The 20,217-nt window shown below is 39.4% G+C and overlaps 1 protein-coding gene across 1 annotated transcript in view; it reads left to right on the plus strand.

Moving 5' to 3' along the window:
* The window catches only part of itfg1 (integrin alpha FG-GAP repeat containing 1), a 181,913-nt gene that overhangs the window by 89,771 nt on the left and 71,925 nt on the right, over positions 1-20,217 (plus strand). Inside the window, exons 11-12 of the mRNA XM_084721305.1 lie at positions 16,542-16,692; positions 17,814-17,922. Of these exons, the coding sequence (XP_084577431.1) occupies positions 16,542-16,692; positions 17,814-17,922 (260 nt within the window). The remainder of the gene's footprint in view (positions 1-16,541; positions 16,693-17,813; positions 17,923-20,217) is intronic.

Consider the following 20,217-nt stretch of genomic DNA (forward strand, 5'->3'; position numbering starts at 1 on the left):
AGTCCCAAGTGATGTTCAAATCCAAAACTGTGAGTTTAGAATCCTAAAAAAAAAGTTATAATGTAACAGTGAGTTTTCATCCTCATTCATTTGCAAAGTAGCTGTTAAGCTAATGGTAGTTAAGCATTAGATTGCTTTGTTAATATTAGCCTCATCTTACTGTTCTTTGTGCAACTTCAAATGTTGGAAAGTTGGAAGTTTTCTTTGGTATCATATTTTCCAACTGGAGCTCAGTAGTGCAGTGTTAGCTTTTCTTGGTTCTCTCCTGCAGTTCGATTAGATATTGTCTGATTGGTTCAAAGATGATGGAACTGGGGAAATTATTGTTGACTTGCTGGGAATGGGCTGCATCAATGTTCCTTTGTGATCTTGGATCCTGGAGGAAGGTATTGAGTACTTTCAAGTCAAAAGGAAGTCCAAGTGAAGTCACAAGTCATTGGTGTCCATGTCAAGTTGCAAGTATTTTTTATCTCTGTCTTGTGAAGTTGAGTCTGGGTTATTTGTGACAAGAGTTTGACTAGAGTCCACTGCTGTTAATTTTATACATTGGTACTTTAAGATTATACTTTTTACAGAAGCAAAGTGTTGTCTTTGCTTTTTTTTCTGAAGCGAATTACATGTTTTGTAAATTGTGACAGAATACTGACATTGTTTACTCACTACATCTCCAATCCAGTCAGTAAGCATAATTCCCCAAAATAGCTCAAAAACAGCTCAAATTTACCCAGAAGTTGTTCTTTTTTTTTTGTGCTGAGTTTTGGAAAAGTTTGACAGTGATTCTAGAACTGCTGCCATGTTTATTTGTTTATTTTGTCAATTAAAAGCTAAAAGCTAAAGTTAAAACTTTTGTATAAGATAATATGACATGCACTGTATTTGTGAGCCAACCAGTCACAGAGACGATGACCAGTCTGCTTTTAGTTTGTAACAAATGTGATGATACAAGTCTCTCAGCAGCAGCAGCAGCAGTATTAGTAGTAGTAGTAATAGTAGTAGTAATGTTAGTTGATGTTGCTCATCGTAAAGCGTCACAGTGGAAGCACTTTAGCTGAATTGTGGGGTTTGTGCTGACTCTTCCAGGACTGTAGCACTGATGAAGTGCTGCGTGTAGCTGCCAGAACTAATCATTAGGTAAACAAAGCACACATCAAGCAGCCTGATTTCCATATCAGCACAAAATGTGGTCTTGGCAGTGCCAAGAAGAAGAAAAAAAAGCAGCACAGTGTGAATACAGTATGCCCTTGCAGGACTTCCTGTTTCCCATCCTTATTAAATTTAGTTGCTATTGTAATGATGCAGTTGAAGAATAAAGCTCCTGCAGCTTCTTAGAGCCCCATCTGTGATGACAGTGACAAAAGTATTGTTTCCTTGTGCTACGGAGATGTGGTTAGACTACCAAACTATTTTTATAGACGCTCTGATTGTCTGTCAGAGCAGCCAGCAGCCCGGCCACCTTCTTTACTCGTGTAGGCTCCACATTCACAGGACGACACACAAACACACACACACACACACTCTTCATTCATTCTGTGCCCTCAGGGAGACAGAGCGTCCTGCTGCCTGTGAGTGTTTGATGTCGAAATGGTCCACCCCGGCTTCATAAGAGCCCCCTATCGCAGGAGAAATGGTCTAAATGTCACACTCCACCCTCCACTGGGCTGCGTGCATGTGAGCGTGTGTGTGTGTATAAGAGTGTACGTGTACCATGTAGCCATGCATGTAGCGGTGTGTGATGAGAGGGAGCTATTTCTGGAATTTGAAATGAGGTCACAGATGGAAACAGCTGAACTTAAGTGATTTTTGTTGTATCTCACACCACTACATGACAGCACAGCACAATGTGGCGTACACCCCTTACTTCTGACTACTGTTGATTACAGGGACCTGTGTCTGGAACTGTTATTTTCCATTAAGATGCACCCTCAGACGTCACAAGTGTCTTTGGAAAGGAGTGTGAATCAACAACAAGACAGGAAAAAGCCTTAGGGAGATGTGGCACATCGCACGACACACGCTCACACAAACATACACACGTTTCTGTGTAGAACTCTTCAGGCTATAGGTCAGTGAGTGTCTGACAGTAACAGAATAATGTAGTTAACCTCTGCTTGAGGTTGTTGGCCGGAAAAATTGCAAAAACATCTCTCCTGTCTGTCTCACTCCGTGCAACAAACATGTATTTTATACTGTAGCAGGAGAAATGTTTGTTTGGAAAAGTTCTGCTAGACTGTCTGTCTACATGTCCATCTGTCTCGCTCATGCTGCTCCGCTTCTGTCACTTTTCTATGTTGCTTCACTCACCAAAATGCACAGTTCCAGAGCAAGGTTAGTAGAACAAGGCCAGTGTTCAACTTAATTAATTCAAAATAGTATACTAGACTAAAATATGTAGTTGCATTGTTATCACCAATATTGTGATTGTGATTTTGTTGATATTGTTATTTTGGGGGGGAAAAGTTGTCCACTTATGGTAGTAATAAACTGGTGGTGACTTACATGTGACAGTGTAAAATGAAGCTCAGGGATATGTCAGTGATGACCCATAATTTTACTGTTGTCACTCCAGCTACTTGAGTTTATTTCACAGACTCTTTGGAGGCACCTCCAGTCCTCGAAGTCTGGATTCAGAACTTTTTAACATGATAACATGATAAGCTTAAACCGCTGTGTTAGACTTGCCATTTTGATGACAGATTACAAATAATATTTACTATCTGCTAGCTTTTGGTCATTAATATAATGCAGCTAGTCCTTAAAATCTTAAATACACTCAATAAATATAAATGCAACACTTTTGCTTTTGCTCCCATTTTTTGAGTTGAAGGAAAAGATCAAAGGTATGTCTTGGATTCACCCTACTCTGCTTGTGATTGGCTAGTACTTAGAGTGATTGGTTAGGGTAAGCCAATCAGAGGCAGAGTAGGGCAGGACTTGCCTTTGGCCTCCTGGGAAAAAAACAAATTGGTATCTGTAGCCCTATTTGAACTAGCTACAGTTCAGCGCCTAACGAATGTCTTTTTCGAGATAAAATTACACATTTAAGAGTGTTCTTTTATTGTGACCATGCCAAGACACACCTGTGTCATAATCATGCTGTTTAAACAGCATCTCTATGTGTCACACCTGTGGATGGTGGATGGATTTTTCTGGGCGAAGGAGAAGTGTTCTCTAACAGATTTTCATACTGCTTTTATAAAGATGCATTCATTTCAATCTTGCTTTTAAATCTGTTTTGGGGAAAAACTTTTGTTCACATTGGTTTGTAGCTCACTCAGCTACTGTGTCGTGATGTGGTGGGTGGATTAACGTGGTGTCTCCTCATCAAAAAGCAAACAAATTACTCCCAGAAGTAATAAGTTAAAATTGTGTCTGTTGCTAACTACAAGTTCAGTATGGATGTCAACTAGGTCTAAAATTGCATTCAGATTTAACTTGTTGGATTGTGTAAGTATGTTTCTGAAAATGAAACAGAACATGATCAGCTACAGTAGATGGTTTAACCAAAACAAAAACTCATGGCTGTTGATTAAGTAGATTCTGCCTTTAGGACATCATCTTTTACCGAAAATATAACTAGCCTGATTTATGAACATTAATTAGCTGCAAATGAACAAATTTGCCTGCGACAAAATTTCAGCCAACCTCTTATATACACCTGGTTTTGTGTCATCCCCAGGTGGCTTACTGGTCCAGTCCAGAGGCATCCTCTGCATGGATGGCAGCACAAGAATTTAAACTCTTGTGTTTAGAGACAGTTTGTACATTGCTGCAGAGGAGAGTGGACAAGACTGTTGCAGAGAACATGCTATATATGCCTTAAATCAAAATCTTACTCCGAAAATCATTGCACATATCGCTGGCAAACACACGATTATCATCAGTCAGTCATGATTTTTAGTGTACTACCAGTGGGCTTGCCTTTGCCTTTTTTGATAAGCAGGGGTAAATACAACTTCTGTGACTTACAGTTATTGGAATAAACGTCCTCCAGTAAAAGCAAAATAGTAATAAACAACTGTAAGACAATTGTACTTAAAATTTTATAAATGTGTTCACTGTTTTATGAGTGTTGGTTGGCATCAATAAGCCTGACTAGAAGGACAATTAAGTGCATAATAATTCCTGATTAGGGTCTTTGTAATGGACTGTAAATATGGTAGTAGTGGATAATGACAGCAGTTAACTTGACAGTATTGTAATATTTCCATCTGTACTGCATTCAGATAAAATGGGATAAACACAGAGTTGAAGTTGAAGTTTAAGTCAAAACAAAGACCTCATTATGTTCCCACTCACATGTAGCAGAGCAACAGCTGATGAAGTCGATTATATTAAGCTCACTGCTCTTCACCTTGTTGATGCCTTGATGAGTTCCATGACATTAAGTTTTACTGTTTCTGTGAGTGTATATGCATGTGTGTCTGTGTGTGTCTCCATCTATCAGTATGCAGCCCGACCGAGCAGCTGCCAAGAGCTTAGCAGGCTGTTGCTAGGCAATGCCATTTAAAATCCATCCCCTCTCTGTATGTTGGAAGCAGTGTAGCTGTGTTTGCCTCGGTTTTGTTGCTAATACCGGGGTGGAAACCGGAGTAGCGCGAGACATTTGCCTTATTAGTCCTGCACAGTATTTTCTTTCCACAGTGCAGCTTTGTTGGCGGGAGGCTGGTTTGGCCTCGAATGACTTTCTAAACAAAGAAAATTAAGAAGCTTTCTAGGGAGCTGTTTAGTAATAGAATAATGAAAGAGTGTTTGCCATTTGATGATTAGTTGTAAAGAATGCCATGATGCCACATTCTGGTGTGAAGCGCTGCAATGCTGTTGCAGCAAAATCTGCGGAGGTGTGTGTGTGTGTGTGTGTGTGTGTGTGTGTGTGTGTGTGTGTGTGTGTGTGTGTGTGTGTTTCAGTCAACATAAAGCACATCTGTTTCTTTGAAGTTATAATCTTCAGTGTGGGCACATAAATACATCTGTGCCTTGCTATCTTCTGTCATGGCTTGATACGAACACTATTCAACCTATATCCAGGTTATGTAATTTCTAAGCACCCAGTGGTTGATAAGAATTAATCCTGTGCTGTACAGTAACCGCTTTTCTTTTTCTGATTGGTTGGGAAAGGGTTTAAGCGGCTAGTTAGCCTGAGAAGTGAAGTACAGAGTAGCACTTACATATATAAAAAAAGAAAGAAAAAGACAGTTTAATTGATCTGTGTGGAGTTAAGTCCAACAAAAGAGTCTACAGCTACGCTAACAGCTCTGAGAGGGTGCACTTAGGCACAGCTGTGCTAAATGCTAATGTCAGCATGCTAGACACATAAGTCAGTCTCTAAACACTTTGTTAGTAAAGACTGAGGACAGAATCACAGCTTTTGTCACTAAAACTGGGTGGAAACAATTCAAGGGCTTAGAAAAACCAAAACTGCAGAATCAATCCAAAGTGCGGTGACATGCAGAAGTCATGTGCCTACTCATAGACATACTGTATAATACATAGATAACACACTGACTACTTTTCCTGTTGCTGCAAGATATCAGCATCGTCGACATATTGATCCAGTCAAGACTGATCTGTAAAGTACATGTAAATGGGAGAGCTTTGTTTTTTCTGGATAAAAATCACTGTAATGTAGCTATAATGTATAATGCAACTATTTTGCATTTAGAAATCCCCATATGATCAGTAGGCGGCGAGATATCTGATCGTCTAGTATTGTAAGACTATTAGTATGCTCACAATGAGTAAAAGTTTGTGTAAAGCAATAATAAATGTGTTTTTTAGTTTTTCACAACCCTAACCCTCAGAAAAAAATGTTTTTTTAACAGCCCAGACAAATTTAAAAGATCACAAAGTGTATAAAACTATATGTCAAAACTGAAAAAAAATAAGCATTATTCTCTTCCTTGTTATGCTGTGGCAGCGTCCATTGAAGGCACTGAAATTACACCCAGTTGCAAGAAAGTTGCAGCCTCTTTCAAGTGTCAAATACAACTACAACTTGAAAAATGGATGCTCTGTTTAGCAGCTTTATTGCACTTCTGCAGCCATACATGTTTAAGTAAATGTAGTGACTTGCCACTGATGCTGAAGCACTCAAGTTTTTGTGTAGGGTTAGGGGATGGGACATGCTAAATATGGCTCCAGTGTGTCATTGTGCCATTATTTCAGGCATGCCAAAAAAAATCCTGAACGCTTCATTCCGAGGTATCGAAAACATAATGATTTTTATTTTCAGGTGATTATACACTAATGAAAACATACTTAGGGATATTAAATTCCATTTCTGACATATTCTGCCAATAAATCCCTGTAAATCTTATACATTTGACCTTTAAGGGATTGCTAAAAATGATTACAATTCATCCTCTGGGGACCATGAAAATCTGTACAAAGTTCCATGAAAATCCATCCGACGGTTGTTGAGATATTTCAGTCTGGATCAAAGTGATGAACCAACCGACCAAATGTGCAGTCTTTGTTTGATTCTTAAAAAGCAGGTCCATCTAGCGAAAATCTGGATTATCCATCATAATCCTACAGAGCTGAAAACATGTCTTCCTTTTAATTCCCATGTTTGAATGTAGTTGAATGCAGTGTTACATGCCGTCTGTTACTGTATCAGAAGCTCAGTCAGTCATTTTGGGACATTATTCCTATGAAAACACTCACAAAGCCAGTGTTTAGGCCACAGGGGTTGCAGTATCGCAGCGACAGATGGGGACTTCAAGCCCAGTGCCCAAATTCACACCCAGGCTTTAGCATTGATCTTTCTCACACTTCCACCCGTCAACTCAGCTTTGCAACTGTTCAGTGTTACTCAGCTCTTTCTTGTTTCCCAGCCGGGTTTATTGGAAACCTAATAACACTAATCTAACCTTAATCTGTATTGCAATTCATGTAGATTCGCAGCTAGTAGCAATTCTTTATTCTTTTTTAGCACTTAAGAAAATTGATGGTAGGGGAATGGATGCAATACTCAAATTTTCTTGCTTTACGCATGATGATTTTCTTTTCTAATGAAAAATCTTGTTGTTGAACTTGTGAAACAGGCTCATTTGTAGGTTGTGTTTCTGTGATCTTGCAAGCAAAAAGACAAATCAGGACAGACTCTGAAGCAGGCTTGGTTTGCATCACAGCAGAGTGAGAGGCAAAGGAAAACAGCCAGGGAAAGATGAGGAGAGAGAGTGAGTGACAGCAGGCCAGCCGTGCAGAAGAGTGACACCACCAAAGGATCTAGTTTGACTTTGATTGTGTGTCGCCGTGAGTCACTGCCTGTGTTCATCAACACAGTGGCTAGCAGAATGAGAAACCACAGCATCCCTGGGCCTTGACAACATGTCGCTGTCTCGCTGTCACTTCATCTACGTGGACCTGCCCACTCCTTCACTCACCTTCTGACCACGTCTCTCCTTCTCTCTCTGTCAGTCTCTCTCTCACCATTAGTCTATCATTAGCTTGGTGACTTGTTACATGTCTGAGTCATTCCAACTGGGGCTTCCCAAGTGTCTGTGTGTGAGTGTCTCTTGACAGGGCATGTTCAAGTCCTTAAAACAACTGCAAAAACTTAACGTTAGGGGTAATCATATTATTTAAAGGTCCTATTTGTACTGGTAAAAGAGAGTGATTTAATATTTCACAGAGAGAGATTTTACAAAAGCATGATCATAATCGAAGAAGCAGAGGCCGAGGTATTAAGGCATCCTTGATATTGGTCAGACTCCAAAACCAACTGATCCTGCATTTGTAACAAAGGCTTTCTGTTTTAAATCTTTAGTCTCATCCCAAGATTAGATAAAGTGAGATAAACTTTGAGAAATTAATCCTGATTACATCATTTGGGTTATTTTCTAAAACTTTGGAAAGGTCCCCTAGAGCCAGTCAGAGAGGACTGCAGCGGTTTTAAAAGGTGGGGTAGCCCTCCTTTATATAGAGCTGCCCTCTAAAGATTTTAAATTCTGTCAAACACCAATTTGATCATTTTTTGGCTTTAAAATGTTAAAAGTCAAATCGCAATTCAAGGAATTCACTTTGAACTACTCACAGCTCACAGTTGTGCGCCCTGTGACAAGGGGTCAGAAGTAGAAATTGCTTTAATTTAGGGGTCACAGGAAAGCAATGTTTCGGACCACTGATGTAATATGGACTTGGACTCATGGGGCTTTTCTAGTCAGTCAACTAGTCAAAAGGCTTTTACAACAACCAGTCACATTTGCTCACACAAAAACACCCACATTCATACACCGATGGGGGAGCCATCAGGGGCAATTTAGGGCTCAGTAACTTGGACACTTAGACATGTGGACTGGAGAAGCCAGAGAACAAACCACCAATCTTCCTATTAGTGTACGACTCGCTCTACCTCCTCGGCCACAGCTGGTCCATAACACTCTAACTTTTCCTTAATGTATTTTATATTAACATTTACATATATTCATTTGCCAGACACTTTTTTCCAAAGTGACGGACAAATGAGGTTCAGTCCAAGCCATAGTAGAGCAAGAAGACGCTGGTTTTATTTTGTCTCAACATACCTCAGTAAATAAGGTTCTAGTGCTGTATTTTTCTCTGGTAACTTTGTGCGTCTATGGAACATATGTTGTGCTTTACTTTTACCACGAAGGTAAAGTAAAATAGCAATGGAGGAGATGAGGAGCTTATCAAGATTTAAAAAAAATATATCAGAGAGACTGAAAATTATAAACAGCATTAAAGACCAGCATTTTTAACATGTCTTACTGACAAAAAATCATGACCATACTGACTACAGCCTCATATAGGAAATATGAGACAAGTGATTATAACAATACAAAAGATGGTAAAATTCAAAACATTCAATTATTTTTGTCTGAAAACAATAGGAAAGGGTTTTCCAATGACACAACAGAGGAAGAACCAAAACTTAAAATTTGAAAATTTGAAAAGTTGACCCATATCCTTGGTTTGATTTTATTTTGTTCTTTTGACAGAAAAATAATTAAAATCTGTGAATAATTGGCTAAGTTAGATTTAAAAAGAAATCCACAGTTAAAGCCTGACTGCCCTGAAAGAAATTTTCATTCAGAGACGGAGAGTTTGTGAAGTAAACAAGGAGGATAGAGGAGAGAGTTAAGAGAGGGTTGGAAGGTCATTTTGTCAAGGAAAGAACAAATGAGTCTGTGCTGCTTCCATCATCAAAACTGTAAAGAGCATTATTAAATGTACCAACACCACACTCTGTAAAAATAAAACCCGGCCAAAAGACATTTTATCAGAGTCCTTGGTGCTGATTGGTGGGCAAAAAGGCGAACATGTGGAACTAAAGCAGACAGATGTGTGGATGGAGGTGGAGGGGGGAAGCAGACGAGTAGATAATAAGAAAGACAAGGAGAGAAGGCACATCAAGAAGGATAATGCCAGGGTCTTGTAGTCTCTCAGTTTGAGAGAGATTTGTAGAGAGATGGAGGAATGACTGGATAGATGCCGGAATGGTAAAGGTGGACAGGTAACAGTGGCCTCTTGCAGCGTTTGAGGTGGAGGAAGAAAAGGGTCATCGTTGTGATCAGCTGGTCAGCCTCCTGCCAGCCCGCTGCCCCTCTGGAGGCCAATTAGTGGGGAGGCCGGTAGAGCCAGAAACAGTAGAAGACTCCCCGCGGGTGCACACACATACACACAGAAATACACACATCAGTGCTGACACAGAGTTCATACAATAATCGAAGCCCCCAGGCACACACCCTCAGAGACACACACACATAAATGCTGACATTAGTGGGGTGAAACCGCACATTTCTCTGATTTTTAAAGTCACATTTAAGTCAAATGTTTTGTTGCTCATCATAATATTAATCCAAAGTATGATATTTTTCTTACAGATTAATAAGCAGGAGAATAGAACTTTTTCAATTCATTCACATTGATGTGAATTAATAGGATAACACGTTACCAATGATACTAATTGATGTCCTGTTCCATTTAGTGTAGCAGAGCCTTTCCAGTGACCCAACATGCACAATAGCAGCACCCTGACTCTGTTTCACCTGAATGCAACGGGGCCGTAATTAGTTTCATTGGCTACACCTGTGTTCACTCTACTGTTTCATAGCAAAATGTTATGACACCAAACAAAGTGAAGCTTTCTGCTGTGCCTGTGACTTTAACTCAAAATGAGGTGCTTGAACATGACCACACAGCTGGCAAAATAACCAGTGGAACTGGCTCAATATGAATTTAATTAGAAACTTTGATTGGACGACTGCTTTTAAATTGTTGCACCCATGTTCATCTTAATGTCTAGCTATTTATAATTTAATCTGGCATTTGTTTTAGTGAGTTATATCTGTATTTTTATTTAGTGAAATTTAGTGACTTTGGCTCCACCCCAACCTGAGTCCTGTTATTATGGGTATCTGCTGATAGCAAGTCTGATCCAATACTTATAGTTATTCGAATGTCACAGCTGCTGAATGCTTAAGCTGAAAAACTGGAGATGAGATAAGAACCAGAAGACATTTATGTGCCGAAGATGCTTAGTATATATAGTAAAAATATACAGTACATAGCTGCAGACAACTTTCACATTTTAAATGTGGCACACCTTAACTATTAAAGGTCCAGTGTGTAAGATTTGCAGGGATCTCTTGGCAGAATATGGCACAAATGGAAAATAATATTCATACGTAGATTTTCATGAGTGTAGCCAAAAATGAAATGTAAATGTTTTTGTTACCTGAAAATGAGCTCTTTATATCTGCAGAGGGCATGGGTCCTCCACCATGTAGAGTGGACATGTCCAGACTATTCCACAAACAGCCGAGTGGCTGCAAGTTTTCACTCCAACCAACCAACAGCACTTCTGATTCTTGATTAAATGAGTTGAGCCTGGTGAGCTCCAGCTTGGTAGAAACTGCAGAAAATCTATGGCCATATGGTTCTTCATGGAACAGTTTGGACATGCTTGATGTAGAGCCACCATATTTCTTCAGTAGCCCATAACAAACAATTCAAACAGTGGTTCTAGATAGGGCCTTTTGCATTTTTTGCGAATTTTGCAGCAACTGTAGACTCTCTTACACAAGAAAAGGGAAGGGTGAGGCAATCAGCATAAAGTTGATTGTAATCTGCAACCTCACCACTAAATGTTACTAAAACCACTGGTCCTTTTAAATAGATAATCTTAACTTAACAATGAGACTTTTGGTCTTGTTGGAAATACAAAACACTCACAATAGTGTAGTGGCATTACAAAGTAAAGTACCTTTCCTCATCTTCCCTCACAGATGATATTTGACTAAGTATAGACACCAGCTTGTAGAGAGTACACAAACCTGTCATCAAGCTACTTACAGAATTAACATGAAAGGTAACATTTGAACATTGTTCTTTAGTAATAAGAAAGAAAGAGCAAAGATAAAATAATTGATTAGTTAGTGTCAAGAGTTCAATGTGTATTTTGCCAACCCATGTGTCAGAATTCAGACTCATTAACGCGACTGCGGCCAAGTATTGTTTCACAACAACAACACTCTAATTTTAATAATTTACACTCACATATGAGTGAAATGCTGGCAGTGTTCGGCTGTCTATAAAGCAGAGCAACACTAGACCGCTGAGGTGGGCAAAACAAAGTAGGGTATTTATGCATTTTATCAGGTTTAATGTAGCCGATATGATCCATTAAAATACGTTGAATGTGGACCCCTGCTGATGTTTAGGATTGACTCGGGACATCTCTATTAATGATGATTTGATATAGTTGTTGATATCCAGTAGGTGTATGTGTGTGTGCAAAAATGTTTGCAGGCTTGCCGTTAAACCCAGTGCAGACAACACAAAACTAAAAGACGCAAGGAGGTAACTTGTGTTTTTTTTTCTCTATACTGTAAGGGTGTGTGTGTGTGTGTGTGTGTGTGTGTGTGTGTATATGTGTGTTGTGCATGCGTGTGTGCTTGTGTGTATTATCCACCTCATGACCTTGGGTTCATCTTCACCATCACCACCCCTGGAGTGTTGGAGAGAGCTTCTTTTGAAGTACAAAAATCTCAGAAAGGACACACACACATTGATGAATAACAATCAAATGCCTCCTAAAGTTCAGCCTGAAACTTTGAAAGGGCTACAATTGTTTGCACACACACACAGACACATGCTGTCCCTAAAAGAATTCAACAATTTCCTGCTGCTGAAGGCCTGATTATCTGTTGGTGAGCCAATCCCTGCTCACCACTAGCAGTGTTTCTTGACCAATAGGTGCTGCAGTGGCAGGTCCTTAGTGACAAGTAGTCATATTCTGTGGGTGCTGTGCTGCTTAATGAGAAGGGAGGAAGGGTCTAAAGCATATGCAGTATTGATGGATTACACAGACTGACCTTTAACCAAACCTCAAGCTAGTATATGTATAATCACAGCCAAAGTCAGTTAATCCAACACAAGCCCCCAGCCCCACCCCTCACCGCCTCCCAGCCACACATAAAGATGCAGACAGCCTGAAACAGCAGCAGAGAAAATTGTCATCTGAATTGACACTATTTTAATCCGTGTGCCCGAAGCATTATGTGTCCGCTTTAGGAATTAATTAAATTCATGCTCTTCCCCGTACTTTGCAGTGTTTTAAATACAGATGCTTGTCATATTGGCAGCTGAATCCAGAACTCACTGACTAAATGAGCATTTGAAACTCTTACCCACCTGTACAATTACCACAATACTGCAGAGTGCACTTACTGCTTATACTGCAATGCCAGCTGCTGATTCCAGCTAAGTGTCAGACAAAATTTAAGGGAGCGTTTGAAATGTTGCCACAAAATTTAAAAAGTAAAATTGTTTCCCTGAGTTTGGTGCAGCTAATACATCACTTTTCCAGAAAATGGAAACAATTTAAGGCACAATTATTATTTTAAGTTGATCTGTTTATGGACATTTATAACAGAGAGAGTTTAAAATTAAAAATACGTATTTTTCCTCTCACCTTCAGTGCTGTTTATCTGAGTTGCAGAGTTTGGGCCATAGAGATGTCTGCCTTCTCTCAAATATAATGAAATTAGATTGCAAGATAATCCACAGCCTTTGTTGTGAGTAGTTTAATCTAGGAACTATTTTCTTTCAACCAGCTACACCCTCCAACCACATCACCATGCTACGTAGTTCAGTGGTGTACCAACATTTCAGTGCAGCTGAGGAGGAGGCCATCAATGTTAACATCCTGTGCTGTCAGGCACAAACTTCTTATCCATGAGTAGGTGCACATTTCATCTCATCTGTGCGGTCATACCTTTTGGTAATGGTAGAAAGAAAATGGCTCCTACTTGAAACTACTCACAGCAGGGTACAAGGTGAATTATCTTGAGTAGCCGGGTCATAATTTCTGGAAAGAGACATCGCTGTTTTTCAAATGTTCTGTTCTTCTTTCAGTGCTTTGAGCACCACAAGTCAAGTGCCATCTAGTTCTATTATATTCAAGGGAAGACACACATCTCTACATGCGATAGCTCCAAAACTCAGCAACTCACATCAAATCAATCTAGATTGATAAATAACACTACAGGCCAGATGAAAAATGTGTGTTTTTGGGGTGAACTATCCCTTTAAGATAAAAACAACAACAACAAAAAAATAATAATAATAATAATAATTGATAGTACTGCAATGCACCAAGTACTGATTAGGTTACTGATTAGGTTACACTGACTGGGCAATAGGCAGCAGATGTATCATACTGACAGGCAGAAATATGTTTTACATCCAGTTTTGGTCAGACCAGTCCAGTAATGCCATGCTTATTAAACATAATACTATTTTCCATTTCAAGCAAGTCTAATATGTGTATAATATTTTAGAAGCTTGGATGAACTTTGCCTTCTCCTTGTAACTTTTCCACCGAGATGCATCATAATTTGAATAAAAACATTTTTGATGAAAACTCACACACAAAAGCTGATGCACTGAAGTACAAGGTCTCAAATCAAACCATCCAGCGCTGCCAAAACTTCAGTGAACTATGTCTACAAAAACAGCAATTATAGCAGCCATTAGATACTTCATGAAAAACTACTATGATACAATACAATAACAACAAAGCTAGTTAACTGGCTCTGTTATTGCTTGCTCACTTAGCAGCCCTTTTTCCTAACACCAGGCTGAGAGCGTTGGAGAGGCTTACTCAGTAGAATTCAAGTACTAATTTGACCACTTGGATTGCTTTGTTGAAGCCAGCTGTTGTGTAACATCTCCATCCCAGTTTTTGCTGTTTTCGTGCAGGATTTTTCTGTTTTCATCTCTGTCTCGTTTTGTGGAAGACACAATAATGAGATTAGCTTGTGCTGTCACATTGTAGTGTAGGGACACATAAAAACAAGAAAACACATTTATCTTTCTCTCTCTGTGTCTGTCTTGCTGTGTATCATACATCGATTCAATTTAAATTCTCCACAAATATGCATTGTGCCTGTGTAAAGTCAACAGTTTCAGGATGGATGACAGCATCATATTAATGACAGTAATCAATCAGTCAACATTTTACCAAGGATCTCTCTATATACATCACAATATTTTCCATTTTTTCTGCCTAATGACCTTCCTTTTCTGACATTTCTGACAGGTGAATATTTCGTTGCAAGAAAAGCACATTTTATGTTTTTCCATCACTGCCTTTCAAGTTTTTAAAGGATCCTAGATGACAGCTGTCCCATCATGCTCTTAGCTTGTGGTCTGCCTTCACCTCCACTCCCTAGACACTTGTGCTGGGATAGAGTTGGGGGGAGAAAATAGTCATCTAAAATCCTGCGAGAGGGACGGCTTTTACGTTTAGTCTATTTTTAGACCAGAGCTTTTTTTTTTCCCTAGTCTCCACTCCCACAGAGATCTAAGAACAGGTACAGAGAGCCATCTCCAAAGACAGAAAGACACATAGATAGAGACAGAGAGGGGATTCAATCTCCCCTGAGAATAAAAAGGAGATGATGACAAAGACTGAGCACACAAAGTACAGTTAGAGAGATGGAGGAAGAAAGTGTGTCTGAGTCCTAGAGTAGATGATTTTCATTTCAGCTCGGGTAAATAAAGGTAAAAATAAGTTAAGAAAATAACTTAACTTGTTGGCAAACAAGAAGTAGATATTTTGCGTGTCTTTTTAAAATTGTGTGCATGCAAGACTGTGTTCTGCTATATGTTTAGCATGGCAGTTTCTTCCTCAGTAGGCGTCATATGTGTCATGTGTCATATGTCATATGTGCAACAGAGCAAGAGAACTGTGCCTGGGGATGTTTTACCATCACATGTGCTTAGGGGTCCAGCCTGAGGCAGCTCTCATTCTCTTGAACACTGATGCTTTTATTTTGAAATCAGAAAATCCACCCTAAAATTTAATAGATAAAAACTAAAAAATGGTTGAGTGGGGCTGTTTCATTACTGCATTTTGCACAAACCCTGATTGACAAATGTAATTTACATAATTAACAGTTTGATGGCTTTGCTGAGGAATTATAGATAAGAGGTAGATGATAATTACTAGTTATAGAGGGGTCTAGGTTGAGCTTCTTTAATTAATTAGGTTTAAGAGAATAAAATCATCTCATATCTAATATTGAACTGGAAGGCAACACTTTCATTGGAGCTACATTACATGAATACATTAAAGGTGAATTGATTGTGACAGAATGACATTGAATTGGAAAATAATATAATAATAACACTTTTTCATTAGTGTATAATCAATTAAAAATAAGAGTACTTGTGCGTCCGCTTCCATGGAGTCTCCCATGTTGAACCACCGTGTTTCTACAGTAGCCCAGAATAGACAAATGAAACATGGCCTCTAGATAAAGCCTTCTACGTTTTACACAAGTTTTGCAGGCACTGTAGGTTCTCCTGCAAGCTTGGAAGGGGAAGGTGAGGCGAGGTGTTTGCAGTCAGCAAGCTCGCTACCAGCAAGATGCCACTAAATCCTCCACACTCGACCTTTAATCCAAAAAAAAGTGTTTCAAATCTGGTTGTATGTCCTTTGAGGAAATTTTCTGGATCAGAGCTGATTGCAGTAAAATATAACAAATGTCATTTGGCTATAAAAGCCCAAGTGAATTTCACAAGGTCAGTATTTAAAGTTCATGCAGAGACACTTACATTGAAGGGTTGTGGACAATTTATTGTAACAAATACAACAGCTATTATGTCTGGCTCTTTGTTTCAGGTGATTGCTCCAAGCCATTCTAAGTATCCGACCCCTGGTTCAGGCACCATTACAGTATAAAACCAAAACACTGCATCACACTTAATTTAGAAATGCCCTGCTTAGATTCTTGTGTCTATAGCAAGAGTATGTATAGGGTTGGTGACAGAAGTTAACAGGGACCAGGGTCAGCATCAGAAGTGTGTCAGGAGCGTGAATTTCTTGACTATTACATGGCCATGCTCAAACATGATTGGCGATTCAGCTGCTTAAGTGACTGATTAGTGTATCAGCTTCATTGTGACCATCTAAAATGCAAATGATAATATGAACTTTCCCTCTTTTTCTTTTTATCTCTCTCTCTCTCTCTCTCTCTCTCTCTCTCTCTCTCTCTCTGTCTGCCTCCCAGTGGTCAGCAGGCCTTTCTATTGGAGAACGTGCCCTGTAACAACCCCAGTTGCCATAGTGTAGGAAGAATGTTCCACATCCACTGGGACCAATCAGATTTGGGAGCCATCCAAAATGCTGTCATGGCAACCTTCTTTGACATCTATGAGGACGTAAGTAGTTTGTGTTGAGTTTGTGTTATTTAGGGCCAACATACAATATAGAGTACCATCTTTTCTTTAATTCTGCTTCCTTCAATTTCCCCACACTCCTGTAAATTTCCACCACCTTTTTCCCCTCTCATCAATGCCTCCTCTTATCTATCCAAGTAACGCGCTGATATCTACAATCATACTGGCATCAGATAGATGTGCCTCCAAACTGACATCACTTTGTGAGAATTTCTGCAATATTAAAGTATGTGATGCCAAATGCCAAAGAAAAAGTGAATAAATCTCGCAGAGCTCACAAGAACATTTGATTTCTCTAATGCAGAAAAGTGGATTATGTGGAAAGCTTTTTTCAACACTGACGTCAACAAAATGATTTAAGTTTATGGTTTTCCTCTCATGCTCAGAAGTAATATTCTAGATTTGGACTGAGGACAGGACAATGTCGTGTTCAGTTTAGTGCTTGTTTATCATCAGTAATGCCGTTTAAAAAGCATACAGTAACTTCTGTGCAAGCTTATTTTACCCCATAGTTTCCAGCTTTGTATTTACACGACAAAGCACTATTATTTGTCTGTGTTCCTGCTCTGCTGCTGTTGTCTTACACCCCCTATACATGCTATTATTTTTACACTCAGGCTTTTTTATTTATTTCCACCTGGGCTTCTATCCCTGGTGACGATAATGATGAAAAAAAATGAGACACCCTGACATACTACAAAACACATGCACTTCTTCTTCTATGTGCTGCACATATTTTGACAAAATCCCTTTTGCGTTTCCATAGCCATTGATCACATATTCATCACACATTCCCACTAACACCTATAATGAGTGAATGCATACAGTATAGTATCTGTTTTGCAATCGACTGTATGTGCATGTCGTATCAGAATTAATAGATACTGCTAATGTGGCCTGTCTTACATTCAACTCACTTGAGACGGAATGTAGAAATGGGAAAAAAGAGACGTAGCGAGCAGAAGAGACAGAGGGAAGAATGGAGATGATGAGATAATGCTGGATCAGTCACCCAGCATGTTAAAGGGATAAAAATGTACATCAGAAGACACACACGCCATGCTCCCATTGTCCCTTATCTATATGCCTGTCTTCATTTGCAGGGTATATTAGACATGCTGGTTCTGAGCCAGGCAGAGGGCAAAAACGACTTGATCATCCACGCTTTGAAGAACAATTTTGAAGCCGATGCCTACTTCGTTAAAGTGATGGGTAAGTGACTGATTTGCCCAATATGCTCTGTTCGTCTTCTCCTCTCCACATGCCCAAATGACTTTATTGTAGGGGCCACGCTTTTTGTCTCCTTTTTTTTTTTTGTCAAGAAATCATCTCCAAACCACATACAGAGAAATACAACTTAAATATTTTATAATTTAGTGTATTACTGTCATTTTTACGATAACAGCCCCTCCTAGACCAGTTAGAATCATTGAACATGAGCCGCTCTTTCCCTAGACGGAGAAACCAGATGCTCATGACTATTATCTGTCTGTATTTTATGGATTTTTAAGCATCAAGCTACTCAGTTGTTGGTGAAAAGGGGATATTATCTGAGGTTTTTGTTCCATTTCATCCTAAATTAAAATCGCCACTGTCCTCAAAAGACTGCTGCAGAAGATGCGCTTTCTCCCAAAAGGTGATTTTGAAAACTCAGTTCTCTCTCTTTGCTTCTCCGTTATAAGCTTGTATGTTCTTTTAACGATATGCTGTACACCCAGCCCTGCAAGGCACACAACTCCCAGTCTCGTTGGTGCTATTAATCATTCTCCATCCATGACACACGAGTGGAAGCAGAATAATGGGCTACAACTTGAAAATGATCATGTTTTAGTTGTTGGAAAGGGCACAGTAGTATACCTACAAACTGTACTAGAAGTTGCAATTAAGAGGCAGATACTATGAATCTCGTTTCTGTTTACAGTGAGTCTCATTTGTCACCAGATTGTTTGTTTTTATGGTTCCTGGCATTCCTCATTATTGTAAAGTGATAAAATCATCCTTTTGGTTGGAAACCAACCTCTGGCTGAAAATGTGTTACTTGCCTTGTGAACTGTTGCTGACTTCACACCAGATTTCGTCAGTTCACAGATTTAAAATAACACAAGAGCATAACTTGTAGTAAAATTATTAGCCCACTCTAACACTATTCATTTATGTAGTAATCATTTACTGTTGTACTGCTAAACACACGCACACCATCCAGCTATGAAATCCTGTATGATTTGAAGCCACACTGGCACTTTTATTGCATGTCAACCCCCTCTGTGTCTCCCCATGTAACCTGTCACTTTCCACGCTTGACTGCCTGATAAAGGTGTCAGAAATGCCAAAAAATAACCTTTATTCTGTCTGTGCAAGAGAGACGACTAGATGTTCACTAATTCTGAAGGAACAGCACACACACTGTTCGTACAATATGCTGTATTTCAGTCACACTTTAAACCTGGTATTCACAAATGATGTCTGACTAGAAGCAACTGTAGCTTCAATATCTGTGAACAATGCTCAGAAATAGTTTTTGTATTTTTGGCTCGCTCCTTTTTTTCTCTCTCAGTTGATAGAATTTACTTCTTTTATTTTTTTATTGTAACAGCATTTGAGTAAAAATCAAGACACCTTCTTTTGAAGTCAAAATGTTGGTACAGCGTTAGCACCTAGCGACATTTGAAGAAAGCAAAAATAGTTCCACTCTAGGGTGGGCCTTTGCACAGTTTAATCTGTCACTCTGCTCTGCTCATTAGTAGGAAAAGGAGCGTTGCTCATCCCTTTCTGTTCCAGCACAGTTGGTGAACAGTTGTTGTTTTGTCTCTCTTGGAAGGGAGGGGCTACAACTGTTCGTCTGCTTTCAGAATCGCACAAACAAACAAGAAACACACACATAAATCATCACCTTGCCCTGAGCACACGCCAGTGCAGTACACACACTTACAGTATGTATCACTGTCAACATTGTTTGCCAAGTATTACGCCTATACACAGATTTGACCTGTCATACATTGAGCCTGATATACATCATATTGCACTGATGCTGTACAGTTCCTCTGTAATAATGCAGACCTGGCACTGTTAAACAGCGGAGTAGACAGTCCAAGGCTCCACTTTAACAAACCGTCTGTAGATTCTGCAATAGAATACTGGCAAATATCCACAATATCGCAGGGTCACACAGCCCAGTCAGTCAGTATATATTCCATGTGGATTTAAGTAGCGTTTAGTAAGTCCAGGATTGTTTGTGTGCATCTTTGTGTATGTGCAGTAGTTGCTTTATGAGAGCAATATTGAGGACTGATGCACTTGAAGTATCCATTACAGGGCAGGATGTCAAACAGCAAGATACTTTGTTTGGGGTCTAATGCAAGTCTTTGATGTGAAGCAGCGAATAGTTGACTACTCTCTCAGCCACTTGAATGACACACTGCAGCCTTGTATTGAAATGGGAGGAGGCAGATGGGGGCGATGGCCAACTTTGATGGATGATGCTCGATGTGCTTTTAATGACAGGAGTTG

The sequence above is a fragment of the Lutjanus erythropterus genome, chromosome 1 (genome assembly GCF_056507025.1).
Source record: "Lutjanus erythropterus isolate fLutEry1 chromosome 1, fLutEry1.hap2, whole genome shotgun sequence".
In the NCBI taxonomy this organism is placed as follows: domain Eukaryota; kingdom Metazoa; phylum Chordata; class Actinopteri; order Lutjaniformes; family Lutjanidae; genus Lutjanus; species Lutjanus erythropterus.